General features: G+C 38.4%; 1 protein-coding gene across 3 annotated transcripts; it reads left to right on the top strand.

The window, feature by feature from the left end:
• Positions 1–420: 420 nt before the first annotated feature.
• On the top strand, positions 421–7,829 carry LOC114460481 (uncharacterized). Of its 3 annotated transcripts, XM_028442380.1 has the most exons (3): positions 421–662; positions 3,112–7,629; positions 7,715–7,829. In XM_028442380.1, the coding sequence occupies exons 1-2, from the start codon at positions 646–648 to the stop codon at positions 7,316–7,318; spliced, it is 4,224 nt and encodes a 1,407-aa protein (XP_028298181.1). In that variant the 5' UTR covers positions 421–645; the 3' UTR covers positions 7,319–7,629; positions 7,715–7,829. The 3 variants fall into 3 exon arrangements, 2 of the variants coding, with proteins under 2 accessions (XP_028298181.1, XP_028298180.1); XR_003673648.1 differs by lacking the exons at positions 3,112–7,629; positions 7,715–7,829 and adding an exon at positions 748–1,661; XM_028442379.1 differs by lacking the exon at positions 421–662 and having other exon boundaries at positions 2,005–7,629.
• The last annotated feature ends 13,018 nt before the right edge of the window (positions 7,830–20,847 follow it).

Genomic DNA, 20,847 nt, shown 5'->3' with positions numbered 1-20,847 from the left:
TGGACAGGTGTATCATTCTAAGTTTCCAATTAAAAACAGAGGCGCAGCTATAATTATTTAAAAAAAAAATTCCTTTTTCAGCATCAAAAGTAATATCTGACCCTCGAGGAAGATATGTTATTGTTACAGGAAAATTGCACAATAAATCAGTTACTCTCGCTAGTGTATACGCCCCCAATGTTGATGATGTGACTTTTTTTTGTTTTTTCTTTACAGCATTACCTAATATGGACTCCCATTAATGAATAATTGGAGGGGATATGAACCTGGTGTTAGACCCAACAATTGATAAATCATCACAAAAATCATCTATCTTATCAAAATCTGCCAAAACCATTCATAGATTCATGAACACCTATGAATTATTTGATCCATTTAGAGTTCTATCTCCTAACACAAGGAAATAATCTTTTTTACTGCCATACTTTTGTTTTATGTATTTTATTTTGCCTTAAGCATATTTTTGCATGTCATTAGGACATTTATGTGAATATTCCCAGGTAGGAACAATTATTTGTTATGTTGGTTCCGCTGGGGCGTTTTAGAGTGATGCACACCCCAAGCAAGGAGCACAGCTTGGCTTATCAAGGCCACGGTTTAAAACAACAAAAGTGCTAAATAAGACCTCATTTCTGCCTTGTAGTTATGGGTCAGCCAGCGAGGTATGTTTTATATATTTTATGCAATTTTATGTCTTTATTTTACACCTTGTTTCTACCTTATGGTATTCTTATGTTGTGTTTTTAGTTCGACGGTGGCGTCGGTGAAAACATTGGTGTTATGCTCAAGCTATGTACAACATTAAACTTTCAAGCCATCAGTACAAAGAACTCTGAATGACGTTTTATTAAGTAAGACGAGGTGGAAGTGATAGTCGAACTCGGACCTGCATGATTCCCGGCCCCCTGGTGGCGATATCGCGTCACTGCACCAAGGACCAAGCTGCTGCAAATGTTTATGGAGACACGTGTTCAACAGTTGCTACCTCAACAAGACGTCCAGAGGCCAGACATTCAAGTTTATGTTTGGAAAAGTGACACAAGGAGGGAGAAACAATAAGGAACTGTGTTAAGCCTGACAACAACAGTAAATAAGGTAACAAGAAGGGAATTAATGCAACCAAGTTCACAATTAATTTCTCAAGTCAAGTTAATAAATAAAAAGTACATTTTCATCAAGTAATAAGTGAAAAGAGAAATAAGTAAATAAAAATATCAATAACATCAAAATGTCAGAAACAAATGAAGTTGCAGAACAAGCTGCAGAAGAAAGGCAAATCGAAGAAACCTTAGAGCAAACAGTGCAAGTTGAGCAGCGTAAAAGTGAAAGGTTTCGCACACTCACAGATAAAGGAAAAGAATTTCACAAGGAAAAGTTACAAAGGCTGCAACGTCACTTTGACAGCATTTATGACAGATGGAAGGCATTGATTAAAGTTGCTAAAAAATCTGTGATAAAGGGAGATCCAGTAGACATTCTTGAAAGACATATAGACACTGTTCAAAGAGAAGTAACTGAGCTTAATGATGTTTATGATGAATATAGAGCAAATGACGGCCCACCTCAAAACATGCGTTCCAAGATAGACAAATGCACATCAGTGACTGACGCAATTGTGAAAAATGCTAAATCTCACATTGAAGGAGAAAAGCAAGAAGAGATCGTATGGCCTGATGCTAGCTCTATATTTGCATCCTCTAGCTCTGTTGGTAGTTCAATTCATAGTCTGTCTAAAGCCACTACAGTTGTTTCTAATGCCTCAGCCAAAAGACAAGAAGCTGCTGCAGAGTATGAAGCTACAAGGGCTGTGCTGCAGATAATGACTGAACAAGAGAGACATAGAGAAAAAGTGCAAATGCTCGAAGAAGAAGACAAACGCATAACTGCAGAACAAGAAGCAGCTGCAGTGTCACAACGCCTCCTAGAGGAGAAAGAGGAAACTGAGCGCAAGTTTAAAAGAGAACAGGAGAAAGTGGCTATGATAAAGAGACAACAAGAGGAAAATGCTGCAAGGAGAAAGTCACTTGAGAACTTGAAAAGAGAAATTGAAAGACTGGAAAATCTCAAAAGATTCAATGCAGCGAAGGCAAAACTAGAAGTTTATGATGAAGACTACTTTGCAGTAAAGCAAGAAAGTTTCACTCTAAATCCTGCAAATGTACAGATATCAGAGCTCAAGAACATTGCTCATATGCCCTTACAATCACCAAGAGAGTCAAACATCACTCATGAGAGTACAGGTGAGCTTATAAAGGTTTTGGCAGAAGCTATGTCAGCTAATAGACTACCTATTCCAGAACCCTCAGTATTTAGTGGGGATCCACTTAAGTTTAAGCATTGGAAGGCATCCTTTCAAACTCTCATAGAGAGAAAGAACATTCCCACTGCAGAAAAGATATTCTTCCTACAGAAGTATGTAGGTGGCACTGTTAAAGAAGCCTTAGATGGCTATTTCTTGATTGGGTCTGAAGAGTCATATGAAGCAGCATGGAATATGCTCAATGAACGTTACGGTGAGCCTTTTGTCATTGCTATGGCCTTTAGGGACAAGTTACACTCCTGGCCAAAACTCACTGGTAAAGATAGTACAGAGTTAAGAAAATTTGTGGATTTTTTAAAAAGCTGCCAATCTGCAATGATTAATAATGATAATCTGAACATCCTCAATGATGGTATTGAGAACCAAAAACTTGCTGCTAAACTGCCAGACTGGTTAAGTAACAGATGGAATCGAAAAGCCACAGAGTACCAGCTGGAGCGCAGACAGTTCCCACTCTTCAGTTACTTTGTAACGTTCCTGTCAATGGAGGCAAGTATTGCATGTAATCCCATTACATCATACCAAGCCATAAGACAAATTGACTCTGACAAACCCAAGACAAAACCTCAATTTACACCCATTCAGAAGAGACAAGATACAGCAAAAATCTTCACAACCAACTCTACTGAAAGGAGCATGGTGTCCTGTGTCCTTTGTAAAAGGGCAGGACACAGTTTACACAAGTGTTGGAAGTTCACTGAGAAACCAGTAACTGAGAGAGTTAAGTTTATTCAAAGTGAAAAACTATGTTTTGGCTGTTTAAACACTGGCCATTTCTCCAAAAATTGCAGCAACCGGATGACATGCAGCACATGTTCCAAACGCCATCCCACTTGCTTGCATGAAGAAAAACAAAGACAAGAGACAACGAAAGAACAACATAAAAAGCAACAAGTAAGTGAACAAAAAGAAACCAAGCAACAAGTAACACAGTCACAAGATACAGTCAGTGAAAGTACATCTAACAGAGTGACTCATGAAAGTAATAATACACAGACATCTGCAATAGTACCTGTCTATGTATCCACAAACAGTGAACCAAGCAAGGAAGTACTTGTCTATGCTCTGCTGGACACACAGAGTGATTCATCATTCATTCTCAACGAAGTAGCAGACAACTTGGACACAAAGAAAACTCAAGTTAAGCTCAAACTATCTACAATGTCATCTAAGAAAACAACTGTCCCATGCACAAAACTTGAAGCTCTGCAAATAAGAGGACTGTTTTCCAAGAAGAAACTTACTGTGCCAGTTGCTTACACGCGTGAGTTTATACCTGCTAATCGTGGTCACATTCCTACTCCAGACACTGCAAGGGCTTGGCCACATTTGGAGCATCTCATTGAACATATTGCTCCACCACTGGACTGTGAAATAGGGCTTCTGTTAGGGTACAACTGCCCACAAGCTTTAATGCCTAGAGAAGTTGTATGTGGAGAAGAAAACCAGCCATATGCCCAGAAAACAGATTTAGGCTGGAGCATCATAAGTTACTGTGATTCATGTGAAGCAGTCAGTGATGTGATTGGAGTAAGTCACCGCATCTTTGTAAGACAAGTAATACCAGAGACTGAATTAAATACAAAGCTAAAGAATGAAGTTCATTATGTCTGCAAGACACAAGTAAAGGAAGTAACATTTCCAGATATAATCAAAGCACTCGAATCAGACTTTTCAGAGAGAGCAGTGGAAGAGACAAGCATTTCACAAGAAGATCTTCGCTTCCTTACAAAGCTACAACAAGGAATTAAACAAAAGCAGGACGGACATTATGAAATGCCACTGCCTTTCAAAAGCGACAGACCAAATCTTCCCAATAACAAGTCAAGTGCAATGCAACGTTTAAGCAGTCTCGAACGCAGATTCAAAAAGGACCAAAGGTACTATACAGACTATGTAAATTTCATGAAGGACATAATTGCACGTGGTGACGCAGAGAAAGTACCAGAGAAAGAACTGTGTAATACCCCTGCCTGGTATATTCCCCACCATGGGGTATACCACCCCCAAAAGCCCGGCAAGATACGTGTAGTCTTTGATGGCTCTGCACAATATCAAGACACCTCACTGAATGAGCACCTGCTTACAGGGCCTGACCTTACAAACACCTTGGTGGGAGTGCTCTGTAGGTTCAGGAAGGGCTCAGTAGCTGTAATGTGCGACGTGGAACGTATGTTTCACCAGTTTCATGTGACCCTTCAAGACCAGGACTACCTACGGTTTCTATGGTGGGAGCATGGTGACCTAAGTGCTCCGCCCTCTGTTTTTCGCATGAAAGTTCATCTCTTTGGCGCTGCTTCTTCACCTGGCTGTGCCAACTTTGGTTTAAAACATCTAGCCTCACAAGGAGAGAACAAGTTCGCCCCAAGTACAGTCAAGTTTATACAGAAGAACTTTTATGTTGACGATGGACTTGTCAGTGTGATGTCGGAAGTAGAAGCAATCAAACTAGTCAAAGAAGCAAGAGAGCTGTGTAGCACAGGTAAACTAAGACTACATAAGTTCATATCAAACAGTGAAACTGTGATAAGGTCACTGCCAAAAGAGGAGTGTGCCGAAAGTGTCAAGGACTTAAATCTGGCACTTGGAGAGCCGCTGATAGAAAGAGCACTCGGTGTACAGTGGTGCATTTCTTCAGATGAGTTTCAGTTCAGAATAACTGTGAAAGAGCACCCAATCACAAGAAGAGGAATCCTGTGCACAGTAGCATCAGTCTATGACCCACTAGGATTCGTGTCACCGTTCATCTTAAGAGGTAAACAAATCCTGCAACAGTTATGTCAAGAGAAAGTAGGATGGGACGAGCCACTCTCGGATCATCTCCGCACTCAATGGGAAGCCTGGCTCCTCGATCTTCAAAACTTGTCAAAGGTGAGAATTCAAAGATGTATTGTACCAACAAACACAGACATTGCACAGTGGGATTTACACCACTTTTCAGACGCTAGTGTAACAGGCTACGGACAATGTAGTTATTTAAGAACAGTCACTTCCAAAGGGGATGTTTATTGTGCCCTTGTCATGGGAAAGGCACGTGTAGCCCCAACCAAGGTCACTACAGTCCCTAGACTTGAGTTAACGGCTGCAGTAGTCTCAGCAAGGACAAGTGTAATGCTAAGAAGTGAACTGGAAATAAGCGATCTGCAAGAACATTTTTGGACAGATTCGAAAGTTGTGTTAGGATACGTGAATAATGATGCTAAAAGATTTCACGTGTTTGTGGCAAATAGGATTCAAAGAATAAAGTCACTCACAGATCCCCAACAGTGGCATCATGTGCCATCTGAAAGTAATCCTGCAGACCACGCATCAAGAGGGCTAAGTGTCCAACAGCTATTCGACTCTAACTGGTTTAAAGGTCCAGAGTTTTTGTGGCAAAGAGAGCTACTCATTGAAAACGACAAGGATACTGAAGTCATGTCTAATGACCCTGAGCTTAAAACAGTTCATGTGCTCAACACCAAGGTACAGGAAAAGAGAACAATACTAGACCGTCTTATCAAATTCTCAGACTGGAGAAGAGCTGTTAAAGCTATTGCTCGTCTAAGGAAATTTGTGAAAGATTTTAAAGGAGTCTCACAAACAAAAGGTGAAAACACAAATGTTAGCGACAGAGAAGAAGCAGAACTGTTCATAATAAAACTTGCACAAGAAAACACATTCAGCAAGGAAATCAGAGACTTAAAACAAGGAAAAGACATTCAACTTAAGGATAAGACACACAAGTTGCACAACCTAAGTCCATTTGTTGATGAGCAGGGAGTACTTAGGGTGGGAGGACGTTTAACAAGATCTAGTCTTCACCCATATGTCAAACATCCTGCCATTATCCCAAAATCAAGTCATGTGTCGTCTTTACTCATTAAACACTTCCACGAGAAAGTGCGGCATCAAGGAAGAGGAATAACTGTCAACGAGCTGCGTTCCAATGGCCTATGGATTACAGGATGCAGCAGCGCAGTTGCTTCACACATCTACAAGTGCACATCCTGCAGAAAGTACAGAAGAAATACTCAAGATCAACGGATGTCAGACTTACCAGAGGATCGAATGGAAACGACACCCCCATTCTCCTACTGTGGTATTGACTGTTTTGGACCTTTTTTTGTGAAAGAGGGTAGAAAAGAACTTAAAAGGTATGGTCTTCTCTTTACATGTATGTGTTCTAGAGCAATACATATTGAAATGCTAGATGATCTTACTAGTGATGCTTTTATTAATGCGTTACGTTGTTTTATTTCTATTCGTGGACATGTAAGACAAATCAGGTGTGACCAAGGTACTAACTTTGTAGGTGCTAAGGGAGAGTTTTTGAATGCACTGAAAGACTGTAACAAAGAACAGTTGAAACAATATGGATGTGAGTTTGTTCTGAATACCCCCTCTTCAAGCCACATGGGAGGTGTTTGGGAGAGGCAAATAAGGACTGTTAGAAGTGTTTTAACTGCTATTCTAGATCAGTCCTCTAAGAGACTTGATAGTGCTTCCCTCAGAACATTCCTTTATGAAGTTATGGCTATTGTCAATAGCAGACCATTAACAGTAGAAAACCTATCGGATCCAAGTGTAGAACCTCTTACACCAAATCATATTCTTATGATGAAATCCAGTATCATTCTGCCTCCTCCTGGCGAGTTTGTGAGTCAGGATCTGTACCTAAGAAAGAGATGGCGCCAAGTTCAGTTTTTAGCCAATGAATTCTGGACAAGGTGGAAGAAAGAATATCTTCTCAATCTTCAACAGAGACAAATCTGGCAAAAGGATAAAAGGAACACAAAGGTGAATGACATTGTTATTCTTCAAGAGGACAATTCTCCAAGGTACAAGTGGAAATTGGCAAGAGTAACGGAAGTATATCCTAGTGCGGATGGAAGAGTCAGAAAGGTAAAGCTTTTGCTCAGCGATTCAACCTTGAATGACGACGGAAAAAGGACTGTCAAACCAGTGTATCTTGATAGACCAGTACACAAAACAGTTTTATTGCTAGAAGCAGATTGAATATGTTTGTATAATGTTGTATTTTAAAGGGAAATCACAATAGGTTGTGATTGGTGGGAGTTTTACTGCCATACTTTTGTTTTATGTATTTTATTTTGCCTTAAGCATATTTTTGCATGTCATTAGGACATTTATGTGAATATTCCCAGGTAGGAACAATTATTTGTTATGTTGGTTCCGCTGGGGCGTTTTAGAGTGATGCACACCCCAAGCAAGGAGCACAGCTTGGCTTATCAAGGCCACGGTTTAAAACAACAAAAGTGCTAAATAAGACCTCATTTCTGCCTTGTAGTTATGGGTCAGCCAGCGAGGTATGTTTTATATATTTTATGCAATTTTATGTCTTTATTTTACACCTTGTTTCTACCTTATGGTATTCTTATGTTGTGTTTTTAGTTCGACGGTGGCGTCGGTGAAAACATTGGTGTTATGCTCAAGCTATGTACAACATTAAACTTTCAAGCCATCAGTACAAAGAACTCTGAATGACGTTTTATTAAGTAAGACGAGGTGGAAGTGATAATCTTACTTCTCTCTGGTTCATCATTCGTTTTCTAGAATAGCTTTATTTTTAATCGATTATGCATATTTAACAAACATTAAATATTGTGATTACAAAGCAATTGTGTTATCTGACCATAGTCGGGTGTCATTCCAAATAGAGATGGAATATGGCCAATAACCAAAAAATGGAGGTTTAATAATGCACTTCTATCAGATGATAAAATAATTGAAGAATTGCAGAAACAAATTGAAATATTTTTTCACACAAATGATGATCCAGATATAAAAAGATCTACTTTGTGGGAAACATTTAAAGCATATATCAGAGGCCAGATTATTTGCCAGAGTAGCTTAAAAAATAAACAATGGAGGGAAAAGGAGTTGAAATTGACAAAGTTTATGCTAACTCCCCTACACCTGATCTATATAAAAGAAAGCAGTCAGTGCAAACTGAACTCAATTTACTATATACTGTACAGCAGAAACCATTAAATCCTTGACACAATTAAGGTACAAAAATTATGAATATGGGGGAAAAAAACAGGTAAACTATTAGCCCAGCAAATTAAAGAAGAAGTAGCATCAAGGTTAATAACAGAGATACGAATAGATACTGGTCAGACAACAACAAATCCTAAAATTATAAATGATACTTTCAAGAACTTCTATACGAAATTGTATTCTTCAGAATTTAATAATGATCCATGCTTCATAAAACATTTTTTTGATAACCTACAAATACCTACTATAAGTTGGGAAAACAAAATGATATTAGAACAACCTATATCAAACTTAGAAATAAAACAAGCCATACAGTGTATGCAAAACTCTAAATGCCCTGGACCTGATGGTTACAGTGTCAAATTATACAAGACTTTTATAAACCAATTTCACCACTTCTTTTAAGTGTTTATAATGAAGCACTGACTACAGGTTCTCTACCTCCTACACTATACGATACATGCATTTCTTTGATTCATAAATCTGGCAAGGATCCACTAGAACCAGGCTCATATAGACCCATAAGTCTCTTGAATGTAGACAACAAAATATTGGCAAAGATTTTAGCCTTGCGTTTGGAAAAGGTCCTTCCAACTCTTGTGTCACCAGACCAAACAGGATTTGTTAAAGACAGGCAGTTGTTTTATAACATCAGACGACTGTTCAATATTATCGACACTCAAAACCCAAATAAGGAAGTAACGGAAACATTGCTCTCACTAGAAGCCGAGAAGGCCTTCGACAGGGTTGAGTGGATTTTCTCTTCTCGGTCCTGCCGAGGTTCGGCTTTGGCCCCTTCTATACTTCTTTAATTCATTTACTTTACGCTCAGCCTAAAGCGTGTGTTCACACAAATAATATGGATTCTCACTCTGTCCCTCTCCACCGTTCAACACGACAGGGTTGCCCTCTGTCTCCCTTGTTGTTTGTGTTGGTCATAGAACCTCTTGCTGTTTTGCTGCGCTCTGCGGGCGATTACGAGGGGATTGTAAGAGAGGGTACAGGACATAAAGTATCTTTGTATGCAGATGATCTGCTTTTAAACATTTCAGATCCATCTTTGTCTCTACCAAAAATTATGACCATGCTATCAGATTTCAGTAAAGTATCGGGATATAAAATTAATCTGTCAAAAAGCATACTGTTTCCAATTAGCTCTAAAGCAAAAATTCAAATACACATGTTCAGCCCTTTTTCCTTCACTGTTTCAGACTGTTTCAAATATCTTGGAATAAATATCACGCAGGAAATCTCTGGCCTCTTCAGCAAAAACTTTGTGAATCTATACAAACAGAGCAACAGATCGAGAAGTGGTTTAATCTCCCTCTCGCTGGTCGAATTAATATCATCAGAATGAATGTTCTGCCAAAATATTTATTTTTATTTCAGTGTGTTCCAATTTTGATTAATAAGAACTTTTTTTTTACCAAAATAAACTCTTTAATTACATCCTTTATTTGGAATTAAAAGACACCAAGAATTAAAAAATTGTTTTTACAAAGACCCAAACCCATAGGAGGAATGGGATTGCCCAACTTCTGGTTGTATTATTGGTCCTGCAGTATTCGATGTATGTCATTTTGGAATGGATCTCTCAAACCTGATTGGGAACAGATGGAAAATCAAGCTTCCGCCCCTAATACATTGAGGTCATTGATATACTATACCTCCGATCTTTCTAAAGAGTCAAAATCCAGTTGTGTCTCATTCATTAAAAATATGGTCTCAGTTCAGAAGATACTTTCAGTGGAATCAATGTTCAGTCCTTACACCAATAACTGGTAATCAAGCACATCAGTAGTTTTCAGGTCAAACGTTTCAACGATGGGACCTTAAAGGAGTGCATGCAAGTATAGACCTTTTCATTGATAAATTATTTCCAACATTTGAACAATTAAAACAGAAATTTAATATTGATCACAAAGACTTTGTAAAATATTTACAAATACGTAATTTTACTAAGACAACATTTTCCTCTTTTCCCAATCAACCTGAAGTTTGTCCTATGAACAATGTATTACTGAATAACCCACTTAAAAAAGGATCCATTTCTGAAATATATAATAACCTTTCACAGATAGATTGTATAACTACACTTGACCATATAAAAGATGGTTGGAATGAAGACTTGGGAATAAATATCACAGACGACCAATGGACTGAAGCTCAAAAAAAGATCCACTCTTCTTCAGTTTGTATCAGACATGGTCTGCTGCAGTTTAAAATCCTATATCGATTGCACTTCTCCAAACAAAGACTTTTCAGGATGTTTCCGGGACTGGATGCTTCTTGTGAACGTTGTGGCTATGCCCCTGCTTCATTGTCTCACACATTTTGGAACTGTCCGTACATCACCCTCGACTGGTATGAAATAATTGAGACTTTGTCAGTCATTTTCAATGTTAAACTCCCAGCTGACCAGTAATGTCATTATTTGGTGTTGTACCTACAGATATACATTTGAACAGTTGGCAAAGTAATGTATTATGTTTTGTGATGTTGCTAGCCAGACGTCTAATTTTAACTAAACTGGAACAATACAATCCCTCCTACTCATCAACACCTTCTCAGAGATGTAATGCAATATTTACAATTGGAAAAAATTAAATATTCTTTAAAGGGGACACATCATGCTAAACGCCACAGTATTTGCAGCGGAACTGCCAAATTAGTACATCAACTCCAGGCCCAACACTTCGAGCAATCCGCCATTTTTATTTCTTGCTTTTATTTTGTAGTCCAAGCTCAAGGATGCAGAAGTTACGAGAGGATAAGTCAAAATGTTCGGTTGTTGGATGTAGTAACCCACACGCTTCATTACACCGTCTCCCAGCATCAGAACCTTTTCAAAGTGTCTGGTTGAGTTTTATTTTTTATAGAAATGTACCCACATCTGTGGGTAAGGTCATTTTTGTGTGTGTGAAGCACTTCAAGGATGACTGCTTCATCAACCTCCACCAGTATAAAGAAGGATTTACAGAAAGACTTTGTCTGATTGAGGGTTCAATTCCTTCTATCTTTGGAGACGATGAACAGAGCACTTCGGTAAGCTGTAAATAACGCTAAAAAGTGTGATGATAAGACGTCCCTGTCATTGTTTTGTTAGCATTACCAGTTACACCGTCTTCATATGTTAGCACTGTGTGCTCGTTTTAGATCCTTGATGATATGGCCTACGTGATTTAATTTAAGTCTAAAGTTTTCATTAGTCATTTCATTTTGCCGTTTTTTTTCTCTGAAAAGACTATTAAAATGCATTTTGTGACGTTAGCTTGGTGCTAGCGTTAGCTTGGTGCTTGTGTTAGCTCACTTGTTAGAGTTCTGCAGGTTCATCATCTTCATTTTCATCTCGCTCCGCTGGGTCAGACTCTGGCTGGAACATGTAAGGCTGAATGGATAAGTCTTCCGTTGTTGACATTTTGTAAATAACGTGTGAATAAACTTTTTCTGCGCCGCTACATAGCCGTATCTCTTCTATCAAACTACAAAAATGGCCGAACAGGGTGGAGTTGAACCGACTGTCACCTCTGCAACCTGGAGAGGGGGCGGGGTATGAAGTGTCTCATTTGCATTTAAAGAGGCCGCACCAAAACGAGTTGCTCTCAGAAGGACATCAGAAAAGGGGTGGAGCTATAATAATTAGGAATTCAGACCCAAGCATTGCAGTTCCACTTCATATAGACCACAACTGTATGATTTATATGTAAAAAGAAAGGATTTAAAACCATATGTCTTATTTAAGGCAAAAAGAACAAATGTTTTACTCAATCTGGCAACCCTTTATTAATTATTATAATGATATGTAAATTTGGACGGACCTCCTAATACTTAATTTGACCTAGTTATTTATTTTGTACTTAAGGCCTCAAGTGTGTGCAGGGTTTTTTTTGTTTTTGTTTTCTTTTTTCTTTTCTTCTCAGTTTACATTCAATGTATACATGTAAATGATTTGTATATAACTGTTGGAAAAATAATTAGGGAAAAAAAAAAAAGGCCACAGTAGCTGCTGATTCAATGACCTTGATCTGTGTGTCTTTCAATCTGTGTGTAGAATTAGGATTTGTAAACAAAGTTGTGTATGTGTGTGTGTGTGTGTTAACATCTGAGGGGTATTCCATAAAGGAGGGTTAACAAACTCTGAGTCTATCCATAAACTCTGGGTCAACATACCCAGCGATGGGAAACTTATGATGTAAACCTTGGGTTACTAATGTGCACGCGCGCAACAAAAAGCCATCATCAATGGATCCGAGATTTAATCAAGCTGCCATGGCAACCACCCAGAAAATAGTGATTTATTCACCGTAATGGGTGAAATAAGCTGGTGTTTGAGGAATATGAGCCTGTTCTAAAGGTGTGTTCAGTCTTCAGTGACAATAGTGGCTTAAATCACCCGTAATTAGTCACGCTTTTTGGTCGTTTCATCACTTTATTGCTTCAGTGACGTGACGAGCGGTGAATGATATGAATAAAATGTGTCTGAGGAGACGTGTCAGCAGCATAGGATGTCTACATAGAGAGACCTCCTGTTACACTGGATATAAAGACAGTAAATGCCGCTTGATATTGCATCAATTATATTGATTTTTTATGTAATATTGTTGCCACAGTCATCTCAACGTCCTAATAAATGTCATAAAAAACACTGAAGCGGGACGCGAACCCACGACCCATCATTTGCAAGTGCAGCATCACAGTTCACTGTGCCATCATACCTTCAAAGATGTGTGAACTATAGATTTAACTGTATAACAATATAAAACAATTGAGCCTTAAAAGTGGATTTATTTAAATGATCATCTCCTCCTTTATATTATCCACAGGTTTGTATTCAGTGAACTTTACTACAGACGTCAGTAGATGTTTTAATGTAGATCAACCTCTCAGTGACTTTCACTTAATGATCTGTATCCACAATGTTAGAAAGAAAACTAAAAGTAAATCAACACAACATTAGTAATGATGTGAACACGTCTGTGGTGTGTGATGTTACTAATGTGTTTCAGAGAAAAGTGTTAAGGTTTATTAAAGTGTTCAGAAACGGTGTTCAGGTGGGTGGAGCCAGGTAGAAACCCAGGGTTTCTTTGATAAAACCTGCCAGCGACCAGGTTTAGTTCACGGACAATGTTGCCATGGTGACATACTCAGAGAAAAACATACCTCGCGTTTAGGAATGAGATACTCAGAGTTTGAACATAACCCGCTTTATGGAATAAACCTCTGTATGTGTGTGTAATCAAACCAGGACATTCTATGGGCTGTCTCTGTGAAACCAGTAGTTGTCAATGGTACTAAGTGATTGACTCTTTAATTAGAGGCAAACTTCACAGATTAGTGTCATATGTGTTTGTCTGTTCTGTCTTTGATGGAATATATATTTATTATTATTATTATTATTATTATTATGTGTCTCACTGTCACAAGGAGCCGAGGTAATGATTTATCAAGTGAACGTGATGCCATCGTCAACTACAGCCATTATGATGAAGATCTCTGTTATCATCTAATATCTATAGAGACGCATCGTAACTGATCAGCTTTATTGATATTTTTGTTAGGACAAATAAAGTTGTATTGGTGCATGTACCAAGTGTTCATTTACGCTGTTCTTCTTCATCTGATTTTTTTAGTGGTAGTTTCCTCTTCTTCTTCTTCTTCTGTGTTGTTGGAGGTGGTTTAGATGGCAAACACCGTGTTTTATAAACGCATGTTTTATTAATAAGTTGTATGACAAAGTTATTTAACGTATTTCACTTTTAAGTTATGTTGTAAAATATATATATATATGCTTCCAATTGGAGGGTCAGTCACTTGGTACCAGTAACAACTGCTTGTTTCTAGTGGTATTACAGGAGTTACAAGATAAAAGTTGGCTATGTACAGAGACAGCCAATAGAATGTCCTGGTTTGATGACACACACACACAGATGTGATTACAGACACACAGAATGAATTACACACAGACCATTATGTTTATAAATCCTAATTCTACACACAGATTGTATTACACACACACACACATAGTTTTGTTACAATAATGGCCCCATACAGTGAAACTACAGATAGAACACAGAGTCTATGAGTGTTCATCAATGTCAAACCTCATGTGTTCTGTTTGTTCTAATTTAAAAAAGTTATTAATATAATAATATAGTACATTATGTGAGTAAATGGAGTAACAGGTTATAAACACAGCGTTGACAGAACAAGCTGAAAAGAACACTTAGAATGTGCTGACATGGCTTATCGTCAACTATTGGAGGATTTGGAGAGCTGTGCTCTCTGCAGGAGAACGTCTAAAGATGGAGCTGATCTGTGGCTCCTCCCCCAAAATATAGTGACTGATTAATGCTGTGATTGTAAATGTTGGAGCGACAGACAACGTGCACTAAAGCCATCCCAGTGCACATCCAGCTGCTGTCTGAGCCTCCATTGGTGAGTGTTACAATGATTAGAAATGATTGATCAACCTCTGATGATTTATTACAACATCTCTATGGGTCATAGAGGGATACGGTCACGTACTGAAGCTGGGGCTAATGACCCCCCTAACCAACCTGAGGACCCCCCAGGAGCAGCACTACACCTGGGTCTGAGCACGTTTAGGAAGCGTCAGTGAACACACACAATAGTTGTGCTAAAAGGCTGATGGCTGTGTGTTTAAAGTGAAATAGTGTGACATCATCATGTGATGATGTAATGCTGCTGTCATTCAAACACAGAATCACACAGATTTTAGAGAAGTTTGACCCTCAGCTCTTTAAAAAGATGATTATTGTTCATGTATCAATAAGTGAGTCTTTGTTCAGGATGTTTGTTTGTTTGTTGATCCTTGATTTCATTTATAGCTTTGGTCAGAATCCACTAGAAAAAGTCTGTTCACACATTCTGAACCTCCTATTATCCTCAAATATCACCAACACATTTTACCCTTGGGGTCAATCTGACCCCAGGAATATTTACCTCCACAAAATGATTTTTTATTGATCATTGACCAAGTTTTAGGATGTATGTTACTAATCTAGATTACCTCTTATCTAACGCTAACTTCAAGGATTTAATCAGTGTGTGCTGGACTATGAAGCATGCTAATGTTGTACAGAGCTAAATCACCATGGTAACTTATGCTGAACCATAGTGTTGTGTTCAAGACCACACTATCCGAGACAAGACTTGCCCGAGACCAGAATGCACCGAGACCAAGGCCGAGACTACCGGGAGCCGAGACCGAGTCAAGACCAAGACCATAAATTAAAAAAAATATATAAATAAATAAAATTATGACAAGGTTCGACAGTTAAATAACATTCTCTCTTTAATTTTAGATTATTTTACATACATTTGATGGAGAAAAAAGGTTCCTGCAAAAAATTTACTAAATTATTAAAAGTACTACTGATAAATTCACAATTATTCTACATATTTGAAAACAAGATTTTTATGTCAGCTGAATGTACAGCAAGTGTTTAAAAGTATTTCTGCCAAGAAATAAGATGGTGAAACTAAATAAAACAAACTCAAACCCTGGAACAGTCATGTGACAAATCAATCAACAGTTCTTGTTGAGAAAGATTATTATTATTCATAAATAATCTCACACTTTTACACATTAACAGTGTTACGACCCGAAAGGAATGAACATATTTATAAAGGACAGGGGAAACCAGGATATACAATTTTAACGTTTTTATTTATGCAGTGCCAGGATTGCTGGGTTTCCACTGTTTCCTGAGGAAAAAGGAGCTATAAACAAAGCCCTAAATCCCATGTCCCAAAACTAACAAAAAAACAAAGAAAGACAAGGTAACGATTTACAAAGTAAGAACTGAAAGTTGGACCTGACGAGTCAGCTAAACAGAACAAAAAGGTGCAGTGCCAGGTTAACCCCGTACAGGGCCCGCAGAGCTGGGGCCACACCCAAACTAAGAAATGAAAACCAACCCCGTCTAAACCCACCCAAAGAAAACATGAAAACAGTACTCCTGATCCCGTCAGGTCTAAACCCAAACCATAACCTTACAATCAAAAGGATCCAGCAGTGTCCAGCTGGATTATTTTGATTGTGTCCAGCTGGACACTGCTGGATCACTGCTGGATCCACAGCCACGGCTGTGCCTGCGGCTGTCAAACTATGACCAGACGAGCACGCGCCCACAGACGAGGCGCGCTACCGACAGCAGAGCGGAGTGCAGCTGAGTGGCTATCTGAAGATGGGGAGGAGCGATTTACCCTACTGCCAGCCTAGGATAGGTGCGCTGTACGTAACAACAGTATCAGCAGCTTCCTGTCTAGGTTCTTTCATTCCTGCCTTTTCTGTAACAACTGTGTTGTTTTTGGTCTGAATTATGGATTTTAATTATTTATCATTTTAAATTTGGTCGGACCAGGTTATGAAGTGGATCAGATCTGAGAGAGTTTAAAAGCTCCGCCTTCTGGTGTGCAGCACTAACAATGTTGCTCTTCACTGTCGTCATGGATATAAATTCATGATAATTATTTAATCAATCAATCAATCAATCAAATTGTATTGTATTTATAAAAAGAAGCTCCTTTCACACAGCAAGTATAAGATCATAAGATGTTCCTCCTGTAAAGACGCTCTGCCAGTTTTATCCATTGTAGTGATTGGTCAGACACTGCAAGCTCCACCCCTTTCATGTGAACGTGCACGTACCCAGGCTGAAAACACTTGGCTATAATTAGCGTGTTGTTATCGACCTTCGTAGGACAGCTTCTCTCTGACAGGGAATGTTTGGTTAGTTGATGATAATGAAGATTAATCCAGGATATAATAATCTAGATTAGTAGCATAGGGCCTTAGTGTCAGACACTTTGTTTATTTGTTGAATCCATAAATAAGGCCTTGATAATAAACATTGACCTGTTCTCTAGCGCCACCATCAGGTCAAACATTTATATTACAATTAATTTATCTGGAATAGTTTTCATCTAAATATTTTCTAATGTGTGGTGAACATTTATGACTCTCACACAATGAACCATAGTGATTGATGTTGGTGACCCCCCCCCCCCCCCCTGCTCCCCGCTCCCCCCTTACAGACATTTATTTACTTATTTTGATTTCTTTTTTGTAAAATATATAATAATAATAAAAACTCAAATTGTGAACAGAAACAATTATTCCTTCACACCAGTCATACTAGTGGTGGTAAGCTACATTGTAGCCACAGATGTCCTAGAGCAGACTGACAGAAGTGTGGCTACCATTTGGTGCCTACGGCCCCTCTGACCACCACCATCATTCATACACAGTTCATACACATTCCTATGGAGTTATTCACTATAAAGTTTCACTCCTCTTTTAACAGTGGATGAGTTTTTATTTTTTTTTTACTTCATGGGTTTTTTTTATGTTTTTGTGGTTGTTTTTTGTGTGTGAGGGGTTTCACATGTTTGAAAATGAAAAAATGAAATTACTTTACTATGTCATGTATCATCTCTGCCTCTGTAGGTGTGGAGATGTAAAGTCACACACACACACACACACACACACACACACACACACACACACACACACACACACACACACACACACACACACACACACACACACACACACACACACACACACACACACACACACACACACATTTTACACTAATGTGTGTAATATGTGTTCATCACAATGAAAAATACCATCATGATCATCTTATGTTTAATCAATTGTATCAAATTAATAAAAAGTCATAAAATATAAAGCAAAAAAAAAAAAGTCTATTATTTTTTGAGTGATAAACAGTGAATGAGGTCAAATTGACCCCAAGAATAATAGGAGGGTTAAAAGGATTGCTGCTACCATATATGGTCAATTGGAGGCGTTTCTTAATGTAAATGATCCTGAACGTGTGCTAGCTTTAGAACAGGTGGGATTAATCAACACTGCTGTGTGTACGACCTCTGTCCACACGCTTCATAAATACTGATTCTTTTTGTACTGGTGCACATTCTACATTTCATTGGTCTGAACGTATTTAAAACCAGTTCTATGAACGGATCAATAAATGAGGTCCCTGGACCATCAGGAAGACAACCAGCAACCTTCTTTATGTGGACTCACTGTGGGTCAGTAGATGGACCTCCTTTGAAGTTAATGGGTTTAATCATGGACTGGTCACTTCTAAAGGACACACAGCTGGGTCCAGGTTCAGGTCCAGATCCAGATCCAGATGTGAGCTGCTTCCTGGTCCTGGAACACACACACAAAGACTGAGAGTGTAACACTGATGTGTATGTGTGTGTGTGTGTGTGTGCGTTTCCACTCAGGTGTGCTGCATTACCAATCAACCAATAAAAACAATGAAACATCAACCAGCGGTGGGTAGAGTAAAAGTACTATTACTTCATAATATATAATTACTCAGGTAGAAGGAAAAGTACTCGTAAAAAAAAACTCAAGTAGTGAGTAACTTCAGATGATATTTATTACTTCAAAAACAAACCATCACTCTCTGAATGAGAGGCTTGGATATATTCATTAAAAAATGCTTAATAAAAATAATCAACATAATAAGTGTGACAGTATTTTTATACATATTTCTTTTTCAGAGAGAAGTTTATCAGTAGTACAGCAGCTATTACAGAAAGAAGACATATGTAGGGAAACTATGGTTTATTTAGCTCTTAACAACCTGTAAATATTACACTAAACTAAACCCAGTGAAATATAATAGAAGTTTAATAGATCTCTAGTTTCTAAAGAAATTAAAAGAAGATATATAGAAAACAATTTCCATCTTAAAGCGTAAACCTTACAATCAAACCAGGACATTCTATTGGCTGTCTCTGTGTAACCAGTAGTTGTCACTGGTACTAAGTGATAGACGCTCCAATTGGAGGCAAACTTCATTTAAAAAAACATATATATAGGCTTTTTTTTTTAAATTAAAAATGTTAATGGAGAAATCTTGTTGATGTGAGGAATTTGGATATTTACAAAAAATAGAGCGAGAGTTTAAGGACGTCACATTCTGTCAGAGTGAACAGAACCAGAACTGAAATCTGCACCTGGTTTCCCTCCACAGGTCCTGGACCTGAGGTTTATTCCATAAAGCAGGTTATGTTCTGTGGGGGGCGAAATAATTAGTTCATATATTTTAATCCTTAAGCCTTGGGTAACTTTCCATTGTGTGATTTTCATGTCTTCAACTTTGCTGGGTCAAACTGTCCAAAGCACTCTGTGTGCGCACATGATATCTCCCCATAACAATAATCGCACAAGGACACATAGGCACTCACATGCTCACACAGTTCACATGCACACCCCATACACATACATTCACACACACACACACGAACACATAAAACGCACACTTCTCCGCAATCAGATACCGGGGGAACAGACTGTTTTGACTCAAAGGAGTAACTGTCTTTCTTTTTCCTCCTCTGTCCTCACCTCCTCCCTCTATCTCTATCTCCTGGGGGGAGGAGGGAGGGGGAATGAGGGGAATATACGTGTTGGATCCACTCAATCATCGGACCTCCGGCCGGGACGGTCACTTCTTTTGTTCCATCTTGTACTTTTTAACTTAGTTTAGAATAAACCTTTTTTTATAAAACCATCAATGCTTCTCCTGGACTCCATCATTCAACCAGAGCAATAAATCATGTCTCCAAATGAGGTCAACCGTAAATTCAGCCGTAACAGTGCAAACTCTGAGTATGTTCAGGCTGAAATGAGGGAAACTCTGAGTATCTCATTCCTAAACGTGAGGTATGTTCTTCTCTGAGTATGTTACCATAGCAACATTGTCCGTGAACTAAACCTGGTCGCTGGCAGGTTTTATCAAAGAAACCCTGGGTTTCTACCTGGCTCTGCCCACCTGAACACCGTTTCTGAACACTTTAATAAACCTTAACACTTTTCTTTGAAACACATTAGTAACATCACACACCACAGACGTGTTCACATCATTACTAATGTTGTGTTGATTTACTTTTTTTTGTTTTTGTGCAAATGCTAGTTTTCTTTCTAACATTGTGGATACAGATCATTAAGTGAAAGACACTGAGAGGTTGATCTACATTAAAACATCTACTGACGTCTGTAGTAAAGTTCTCTGAATACAAACCTGTGGATAATATAAAGGAGGAGATGATCATTTAAATAAATCCACTTTTAAGGCTTGATTGTTGTTTTATATTGTTATACAGTTAAATCTGTAGATCATACATCTATGAAGTTATGATGGCGCAGTGAATTGTGCCGCTGCTCTTGGTAGTAAAGGGTCGTGGGTTCATGTCCTGCTTCAGTGTTTTTTTATGACATTTTTTAGGACGTAGAGATGACTGTGGCGACAATATTACATTAAAAATCAATATAATTGATTCGATATCAAGCGGCATTTACTGACTTTATATCCAGTGTAACAGGAGGACTCTATGCAGACATCCTATGCTGCTGACACGTCTCCTCAGACACATATTATTCATATTATTCACTGCTCTTCACGTCCCTGAAGCAATAAAATGATGAAGGGACCAAAAAGTGTGACTAATTACAGGTG

This window comes from Gouania willdenowi, unplaced genomic scaffold (assembly GCF_900634775.1).
Source record: "Gouania willdenowi unplaced genomic scaffold, fGouWil2.1 scaffold_444_arrow_ctg1, whole genome shotgun sequence".
Classification (NCBI taxonomy): domain Eukaryota; kingdom Metazoa; phylum Chordata; class Actinopteri; order Blenniiformes; family Gobiesocidae; genus Gouania; species Gouania willdenowi.
The sequence above is the reverse complement of the archived record's forward strand: the minus strand, read 5'-3'. Positions and strand labels throughout refer to the sequence as shown.